Source organism: Curcuma longa, chromosome 19 (genome assembly GCF_044706935.1).
Source record: "Curcuma longa cultivar G26 ecotype Majalengka, Jawa Barat chromosome 19, ITB_CL_G26_1.1, whole genome shotgun sequence".
NCBI classification, from domain to species: Eukaryota; Viridiplantae; Streptophyta; class Magnoliopsida; order Zingiberales; family Zingiberaceae; genus Curcuma; species Curcuma longa.
In genome coordinates this window covers 6,843,322-6,853,787 of record NC_133879.1, presented here as the reverse complement: position 1 = coordinate 6,853,787, position 10,466 = coordinate 6,843,322, and the positions used below count along the sequence as shown (strand labels likewise).

The following is a 10,466-nucleotide window of genomic DNA, read 5'->3' as shown; positions in this document are numbered from 1 at the left end:
CTAATCCTCTTGGTTCATCATATGAACCTAATCTCCACCTAATTGCCCTTTGTGTATGACCCTATAGGTTCTTGTAATGTTAGCAATGCCCCTAAACTCATTTAGGTGCATAAGTAGTGAGCGGTATCTAGCAACACATCACTACTACCCAAGTTACAAGAATGTTGAGATCCAACATCACCATTGTGACTACTAATTATGACTCTTCACAATATGTGACAATGTCCTTCTATCCTTGATATCATGATTGATTAAACCGAGGCATAGACCGTGTCATCCTCTAATCAATCTATATCTTGAACTCCAAGTAGACTTACTACAATCAAACGAGCTCAACATCACATGTTGACTCATTTGGGCATGGTCATGCACTTTAGTGGTCTCACTCTATCAAGAACTATGATATCACTCCCGTCATATAGGAGGGATAGATCCAATCTACATCACTTACATCCCTCCGCATAATTTGTTACATACCCAGTAATCACCTTTATAGTCCACCCAGTTACGGGTGACGTTTGACGAAGCCAAAGTAAGTAACTCCTGATGTAGGGAACCATGGTGACTTCAAGTCCAAGGACTAATAGTCATACTAATAGCCACATGAGAAAGTATGTGACACTCATATAACAATCCACGATACTTTCTCATGGTGGGTCATTCAGTATACATTCTCCAATGCATACCCATGTGTCAACTTGATATCTCATATCCATGACTTGTGAGATCAAGTCATCGTGTTGACCTACATGCTAGTCTCGTCGCATTAACATTGTCCTTGAATGTTAATACTTGACTAGGAATCATTTAGAGTAGTGTTCTCTATATCATCTCACTATCGATTCAACCAATCGATTGATATAAATACGAACCAGCTACTCAAGGACGTTACTATACTTAGTTATTTGGCACCTAATACAAGTAAGTATAATAACCATAATAAAATACCTTTATAAATAGAAATATGATACAATGAGTCCATACAACAATCATCATATGATTGGCTCTAGGGCTCACACTAACATCCACCTTGATGCGTGTTCCTCAAGTATACAGAATGTCGCCAAGTAATAAAAGATATCGAATCCACAGGGATCGTGGAATTAATTACTATCCTAGCACAATAAGAGTGGAGAGTTGGTTGGAATTGGTTTGGTGTGGGGGAGATGGAGTGTTCTAGAGTTCCATAAGCATTATCCATAGCTTGAACAATCCTTCGAAAAGTCCGGTTAAGGCTTTCCTCCTGTCACGAGGTACCCCGGGTGTACGATCCTAAGAATTCCTCAAATTCTGAATAATCTCTACCCTCATAGATTTATACTATTCACAAGCCTATCATCAAACAAGTATTGAGCATAAATCCACAAAGCAATTGCCTAATAACATCATAGAACATGGTAGATTAACAAATCACAAGTTTACAATCATCCAATAACCCTGATTCTTCCTAATCCTAGAATCTGGAGGACTACTCCATATCGGAGAGATTACAACACAAAGAAGAAGGTAAATAATGCATCATAATACAAGAATCCTAGAGGAAAGCAAGCAAAAGGACTTATCAAGAGTCTACTTCTTCTCCGGACTGCAGTCTCCTTGAGGGCGAGATGTAGATGTGATGGAGTATCTGGACGGATGGACGGATCGTCGAATCTGGCTCCGGAATGAGGCGTCGGCGGCTCTAGCGCGCTCCGGTGGCTCTCTCCAAGTCTCCCCCTCTTCTAGGGTTCTTAAGGGGGTCTATTTATAGGCCCCCACAAAATATCCTGAAAATCAGCCAGGCACGCCTCCGCCACACGGTCGTGTCTGGGAGACACGGCCTGTGGTAGCCGCCCAGCTGTGGATGAGGCACGGCCGTGCCTGTGAGGCACGGCCAAGTGTAGTAGAGGTTCTGTCCTGAGGCACGACCGTACCTGTAAGGCACGGCCAAAGCAAATCTTTACTCAGCTGGGAGACACGCCTGTACCGCGAGGCACGGGCTAAGGCTGGCTCTTCTCTATTGGAAGACACGGCCGTGTCTGAGGGACACGGCCATGTCTTGGCTTGACTCTGTGGAAGACACACACCCGTGTCTGTTGGACACGGTCAAAAGCAGGGGCTTCTCTGGTGGCAGACACGGCCGTGTCTGGAGGACACGGCCATGTACTGGCTGCTGCTCTGGTAGGGGACACGGCCGTATCTGATGGACACGGCCATGTCTGGATTCTGCAAGAGGAAGGCACGGGCGTGCCTATGGGGCACGGCTCAAGGTTGGTGGTTCTCTGGTTAGAGACACGCCCGTGTGATGGAAACACGGCCTTTGGAGGTGATTAGACATGGCCGTGCCTATGAGGCACGGCCCTGTCTTGCCATGTCTTCAATGAATGCTCCGTTTCGCCTATTTTGCTTCGTTTTCCATCCTAAACACACAAACACACAAGCAGTCCTCCGAACTAGGAAATAAAGAATATGATGCCAAATGCACAGATGAAGGGTGCAACATACATAAGATAAAACATGAAAAGCATGAAGATGTGCAAATAAAATATAAGAAATGGTTATGTATCCTATGCACATCACACCCCCAGACTTAAACTTTTACTTGTCCTCAAGTAAAAACCTAGCGTCTAGATTCAGAATAATGATTCAAGTAGTATAGATTCTCAAGTACATCCATCTAGTCTTATCAAACAAAAACAATGGTAAGCAAGATACTCAAAATCATCAAAATATGGTCTAGAAATAGTTTTCCGTGCTAAGTGCTAAGTTGTAGAATCCGGGTAAAAAAACAAACAAACAAACAAATAAATAAATAAATATATAATGGTTAACGAGTTTACAGCCTGAAAACCCGTTAGGAATCCGTTAACACCCTTTTATTTTCCCCCCTTCGCGATTCCTCTTTCTCTGGAACTCGCACAGCTCTGCCTCCGCCGACACCCGCGTGCCCTCCTCTCCTCCTCCTTCTGCCAAGCCGAAGCCTCTCGGGTGGAAACAAAACTTTTCCCCTCCCGTTCCTGCTCCCTCTCCTCTGTCACTAACGTCGCTGCTGTCCTACCGACGGCCACAGCCTTGCCGCCGCATGGAGAGGACTCTCGCAATCGCCTCAGCACAGTCGCCATTTTCGGCCGACCACCGCCAACCGACGCTTGAATCCTAGGGCAACAAATTTGAGATTGGGTTCGGGAAGAAATCGATCGACTCAGAGTTGGATTTAGGTAAGTCTTTATTTGAGCCGGGTCTTCTAGGTGGATTTAGGGATTTCAGAATTTGGGGATGTTGCATTTATCTGTGCTTGGCTTGGATGATTAGAGTTGTGGATTAGTTACCTTTGCACATGGGAGGGCCTTGTTGGAATAGAACCAAGTGGGTTCTTCGATTTTGGTTATGTTGCTGTGATGTTATAGTTGCCTTTAAATTCTAATCTACCTTATTATTCTGTTTGTTATTGCTTCGGTATAAGACAATAAGCAAACTAGGATTAGTGCAGAAATCTTATCATCGCAATGTTCATTAGAAACACTTTTTCTAAATATCACTAATTAATTATAATCACTATTGAATAACAACATAAATAATAAAGGTATAATAGAATATCTCCTTTAGTGGCATCGTGAACAGTTAATGATGGCAACTTTTACATTTTGATGGATTTCAAAAGGAATACTTCTCGCTTGTAATTGATCGAGTATCTCATCTGATTTAGTCAATGCGGTTGATAGAATAGTTTCATTCCTATTTCCATCAACAGAATGGTTGTGAATATTATTAAGTGTATTACCTTTTATAACTGAATGAACTTAAGTGGATCACAACACAAAATGATCAACGTAATTAAGAATCTAATTGCGATATATAGGATAGAGTCATGTCTCCTCCTTTTTCTTTGGAGTTAATTAAAGGAATAGGAATGTTTAGGATTGAGCTTGATACAATTTAATTACTCATTTAGTCAATCACCTTGATATAAGAATGGCTAAGTTTAAACTCCGTGTTACAGGACATTGAATTGCTACCGGAGGTTCTTGTCTGATACAGACTACATTCGGAAGGCGGGTATCTCGACTCATCTTTTTAGATTTGTCTTATTGATATGTATAGTTTGCTAGATTTAGTAGTAATATTTATGCGTTATTTCTGTTGTGGTAAGTTACTACTTTATACATATGGTATGTATTCCTGGTTACACTGTTTCGTTACTGGCATAGATTGGTTATTATTATATGCATTAGTGTCATGCATCATTCTTGCATGATTGCATGCTAGCAATCATCGGCTCCTCCTTGATAGTTGCAGTCTGAGCCCGTCGCTAGTTACAGGATCTGCACACACAACCACTCATGAGATAGTGGTACATCAGGAGGGTGTGTGCAGTTGTTTTATCAGGGCTCCGCTTGGTCGCACCAAAGGTAGCAGTGCCATAGCGTGGTAGCATTAGGGCTCCGCTCGGCCGCACCAGAGGTAGCAGTACCATAGCGTGGTAGCATTACAGGGATCCCTCCTTCGCATTGTGACGAGGAGATGAGAGCGTTGCTCCCCCATATGATTTGGGATAGGAGGATAGGTGTACTCCGACAGGACATTCCATCATGTGCATATTGCATGACTTGCATTTATTATTTGCTTGCTACATTTGGTTGCTGCATATGTTTGACATATCTTGTCTCTGACTTATCTATTTATAGATATGCCGGTTTAGACATGTATTTATTTCTAGCTACCAGTGATAGTATATTTTCAGTTTATACCGATTTTGTTTGATACCTATGATCTGATTATTTATCTGTTATTCCTTTGATTGAATATCATGTGACACATTCCATATGCTACTGCTTGATTGTTATACATCACTTTTTCTGATGCACATGCTAGACATATGACTTCGTACCACAGTAGTACTAGTGTAGTATGCCTTAGGGATTGTAGGTGGGTACCGTACTAGGGTTAGATACCATGTTTATATTATGACATGCTGGCCAGCATACTGTCCATTCGGTCACGCATTAGCGATGACGTCAGAGTGCACAGCGGTTATACCCCTACCCATATGACCTTACATACCAGTGATGGATCTGACGGGCATATTCAGTTCCCACGCGACCTCACCTACTGGTGATGGATCTGACGGGCATATTCAGTTCCCACGCGACCTCACCTATCGGTGATGGATCTGACGGGCATATTTAGTTCCCACGCGACCTCACCTAGCGGTGATGGATCTGACGGGCATATTCAGTTCCCACGCGACCTCACCTATCCGGTGATGGATCTGACGGGCATATTCAGTTCCCACGCGACCTCACCTAGCGGTGATGGATCTGACGGGCATAGTTCCCACGCGACCTCACATCTCGGTGATGGATGGATCTGACGGGCAGTTATCATTGAGGACCCACGCGACCTCACTTTGGTATGTAAGGATCAGATGGGTAGCAGGGGTGACCAGGATAGGATTTTATACTTGTGCATGATATCGGGATTCTTTGGTGATATGGTTACTTTCAGATTATTTGCATATGTTGGATATGTATATACAGGGGTCGTATGGATTGGTTAGTGATCATGTTACTTATGATTATATCGTTCGCATGTTCTGGTGAGTACGTTTACACATGAATTCAGATTTTCCTTCCTGTCATTGTTCTACCGGTATTTCTATTTCTGTCTGCTAGTTATTTGATACATGTCTACTTGATACCCGCTGAGTTCATTGAACTCACCCCGTTGCTTTTATCTTTTCAGGTTGAGGTCTGTCTGGAGAGCCGTGCTGCTAGTCCCGCGTCGAGTTGCAATTTGCTTAAATTCCTTTTTCTTACATTTCCGGAGTCTATTGTGTCAGGAATTGTTTTATGTCGTATTGTGTCAGAAACTGTTCTATTTCCGGTGGAATTTCGTATGTGTTAGTTGTGGTGGTACATGCTTATATAATTGGTAGTGAATTTTATTTATATTATTTAGTACGGAGTTCATATTTTGACTGGTGTATGGTGGCCAGATAGGCCTTATTATATCGTGTATGTATTCAGGGAAAGTCGATTGTTACAGGGGAGATGCTGTCGAAATTTCTCGGAAAGCTGTCTCCCGGGGCGTAACAATTTAGTGGTATCAGAGCGTAGTTTTACGTTCTTTCGGACTTGTTGGATTTGTGATTTTGCGTTCCTCGGTGTTTACGGATTTACGGAGTCGTATTAAGGTCAGTATGGGACTAAGCAGTGGCAGAACATCTCCAGACAGCAACAGGTAAAATTTTTAATTTAGTTATTGTTTTCTAATATCTAACACGAACTATGATACGGATAGTCTTTTATTGTAATATATGGAATAATGTCTTAAACAGATATGCCTCGCAAAAGACGTACTCCTGCGCGCGGACGTGGACTACTCTCTCAGGGACAACGTGGACGACCTAGTAAGAGGTCGTACGATGCTATGACGGCTGAGCCACCGGAGAGGCAACCTTCGCCTGAGGTTTCTTCTTCAGGTCCGTCAGTCGACCCTGACGTACCCAATGCAGACGCCTCGGTACCCCCAGTGACACCTAATCCAGTAGCACCCACTCCAGCAGTACATGTGGCATTCCAGGGAGTTTCTCCACCGGCGACGGTTACCCCTGGGTATACAGCAGTACCTACTCCAGGGTATCAGAGTGCACCGTCAGTGTTACCTACTACAGGGAGACCGCCAGTTCCGGTGGTGGACCCTACCTGTCAGACGGACATAGTAGCAGCTCGAGCTCGAATACCAGCGCTCGCAAATGCGCTGAAGAGTAGATTCACCTTATTTCGTGGAGGGACGGATCCCAGTGTTGCGCAGTCTTGGATAGAGACGGTGGAGCGCACATTTTACTACACAGCGTGTACAGAGTGGGAGAAGGTGGAGTTAGCGGCGTACCATCTGCGAGATGAAGCGGAGATTTGGTGGGCTACTCAGCGTATTATTCTGGGTGAGCAGCAGGTCACTTGGGCGAGGTTTAGAGAGATCTTTGAGAGTCAGTACTTTCCTTTAGCATACCAGATGACTCTGCGACAGGATTTCCAGAGCCTTAGACAGAAGGGTCGTACCGTGATGGAGTACAATGTAGAATTTAATCGCTTAGCCAGATGCTGTCCGGAGTTGGTGGCAGAGGACAGGTCTCGTATGCTGCAGTTTATGCAGGGATTAGATGGATATCTACAGGTGAAACTGGCTGGTCTGGGTATTTCCACCTATCGGGAGGTGTTGGATAGGGCTCTGCTGATTGAGTCTGCTCAGCAGAGAGCGTTTGGGGATAGAAAGAAAAACAAGAAGTCAGAACAGGAATCAGTACAGACTCAGCAGCATCAGGCGGGGGGTCAACAGCGAAATAGTCACAGAGAGTCGAGGCAGAGTGCTTCTGAGATGTCAGGCGCGGCCCAGAGATCAGGACAGTCATCGTCAGGACGCTCGGGGTCTTCTTGGCAGGATCAGAGGCAGCCAGTCAGGGATAGTTACTGTTTGCGCTGTGGGTCTCGGGATCATGTTATATCGGCTTGCTCCATGGGACAGTCAGTTTGCTATACTTGCAAACTGCCAGGTCATATCAGTCGAGATTGTTCCTTGAGGACTCAGCGAGGAATTTCCAATACTTCCACGCAGGGAGGACAGTCTAGTCAGACAGGAGCACAGAGAGGGAGCCAGAAAGCTCACTTTACGCATCGTCAGCAGCGGACTGCTCCACCTGCAGTAGCAGCCTATGGTATTCATGGACAGGAGTACTCCACTGAGCATACAGTGTCACAGAATTCTATTTCAGGACCGCAGTATCAGACGTATGTGCAATACCCGACACAGCCTCAGGTACCGGTGCAGTATCAGACACAATCTCGGCCACCGGTTATACATCAGGCTCAGACTTCCTATCAGCCTCATACCCAGTATGCGACACCGTCTTCGTATCAACCTCCGTATCAGGCTATGACTCAGCCGCAGCAGCCGTTGGTAGCACCACCACCCCCATCATTGCCAGAGACTGGACACATCCATGCGGTCACCAGAGAGGAGGCCCAGCGAGCCGAGGGATCGGTTTTTCGCGGTACGATTTTATTGTATTCTATTACTGCTGATATGTTAGTAGATACCGGTAGTTCACACTCTTTTATACCTCGTACTTTTATTAGGGAGATTGGTAGACTACCTACACTTATACCGCAGCAGTTAACTGTATCCCTACCCTCTGGGGATAGATTAGAGGTCACTCAGGAATTCAACTTGTTTCTCTAAACTTCTAATTCAATTGATTATCTAATTTCCATACTTTTATTTATATAATTACGGAAAGTAGTTGAAGATTATAGGTGTAAAATTTATACTAAATTCATCTTGATGCATTAAAGTAAAAGTGAGTAAAATAACTATAAATATAGTCTTGCTAGAAGTGGAAATTCTAAATGAAAGAAGATCAAATGAATAAACCATTAAAATAATCTCGGCATGTGCTAAATCATGTGAAGCGTATCGAGTATGAAAACTGTATAATACAATAAAATTGTAATTCAATTGACTGATTAATTATTATTACTATTATACTTTTGTTTTTAGAATTAAATAAGTTAAGTGAAAGGATATTAAAGTGGTAAAATCCATCTAAATTCATTTTGACACACTGAAGTCTACGGATGTCAGCATAACACGGTGCCTAAAGCATACTGATATTGCTGGGACCAAGACTCTATGACAAAATGATACTTTAAACCTAGTTCCATTTGATGCATGATACTCATTTCAACGTTTGAAATTTCGTGCCGTATCACCCGGTACGCACGAAAAATCTCGTTCCGACGCGGCACCGGCACCGGCACAACGCCAGCACATGAATTCCGGCCGGGCGGCATCTCCGGCGGCGTCGCCGGCCCCGGGCGGAACCTCCGGCTGCGTCGCGCAGCCTCGGCGACGCTCCTGAGGCGGCGCGAGGCCTCGGCGACGCCGCCCGGGGCCGGCGACGCCGCCCGGGGCCGGCGAGGCGTCGCCCGGAGCCGGCGATGCCGCCGGGGCCCCGCGACAGTCCGCGCAGCCGCGTTCGCGTGCCGCGATCGCGATCTCGCGATGTTTTTTTTTTTAAACTTAGGTTTTAATTAGATTTTAATAATTAACTCCTAGCTATAGTTCAAAGTTATAATTCGGGATAATTTAAATAGGCCCTATTAAAACCTATAAAATTATCAAAAAATTTTATTAGGCCCTATTAAAACCTATAAAATTATCAAAAAATTTTATTTTTTATTTTTAAATATTTAGATTAAATTTCTTATTTTAATTAATATATTTTATATTTTAAAAATACCGAAACTATACCGGCACGGTACGATACGGTACCGAAACTGTATCGTTCCGGTCCAGGACCGAAACTCCGGCACGGCTCGATATTTTAAACCTTGACTCATTTTAGCATTGGCAAGGTAGATAATTGTGACGATTGTAATATTTTTTAACTTATTATTCTATAATTTTAATTTAAATGATTTTTATGGACTAATATTTTTATATCTTATTACTTTAAAAATTTAATTTAAATGATTTTTTAATTTCTATAGACTAATATTATTTTTGAAACTAACTAGTTCATGAGAATTGTGGGATGCTTGGATTCATGCTATGTGGCATGCATGACACTAAAATTGTATTGTTTTAGTTGAAGACTTGAGACTCAGACATATAATTTAATTAGAAAGGGTTATTTAAAAGGATAAAACTAGAATATGCTACAATTTGGGAACATCTAAGTTTTATATGTTAAAATGAGAGTAAATAAATTAATTTGGGAAGAATATATTCATAACAACTGTTAATTCTGGAGTTGGATAGGTTGAGTCAACTATAAGTGGTTCTAGATGAGTGAAACTAGAGCAAAACTTTACATAATATAATTAAAAAGTGACTTAGACTACTAGTGATATAATCTTTCATGAACCTATGATGGGATAAAATCCTGCAGCTAATCCTAAATAATTGACAATGTTGGCTTGTTTTTGGTTCTCTGTACAAGTTGGACCTTAGACTGATTGAAGAAGCATTGGTTGTGTATTAGTTGATTTGGTGGTTTAGCAATATCATCTAAAGTTGGTATATCTTAGCTGTTATAGTGGATGGCTGTCTTTATGATGCTAATGACAGATTTTTTGTAAACAACTATGTGAAGCCTAGGGGAGGGATATCTGTGCCACATTGGTTATTTTTCAAAGAAGTTTTAGTAAACAGGCAAAGAATGGGGATTCTGTGTCACCATAAATGATTTTCCCTTAACTTTAATTAGGTTCCTATTGTCTGCTGATGGTATAATATTATTTAGATGTACTTCCTGTTTGCAGTCAATGCAGATTCTAAGTATAAACTTTTTAAATCTTGATACTCTTGATTTTTTATTTCTAGTGTTTCTTATTTTGAATGTGTAGGAAGCTGCTAACAATGACAATGGTCGTGCACCACATTCAGCTTGGAGAAACTATGATGATTTCAATGAGTTCTTTTGGTAT

At 42.6% G+C, this 10,466-nt stretch overlaps 1 protein-coding gene across 1 annotated transcript; it reads left to right on the top strand.

Moving 5' to 3' along the window:
- Nucleotides 1-6,408: 6,408 nt before the first annotated feature.
- LOC141812480 (uncharacterized) lies at nt 6,409-8,217 on the top strand. The gene has a single exon (XM_074700471.1). The coding sequence runs from the start codon at nt 6,409-6,411 to the stop codon at nt 8,215-8,217; it is 1,809 nt and encodes a 602-aa protein (XP_074556572.1).
- Nucleotides 8,218-10,466: the final 2,249 nt, after the last annotated feature.

Coding starts and splice junctions, on each gene's coding strand:
- LOC141812480 (XM_074700471.1), top strand. CDS start 6,409: ATGACGGCTGAGCCACCGGAGAGGCAACCTTCGCCTGAGGTTTCTTCT.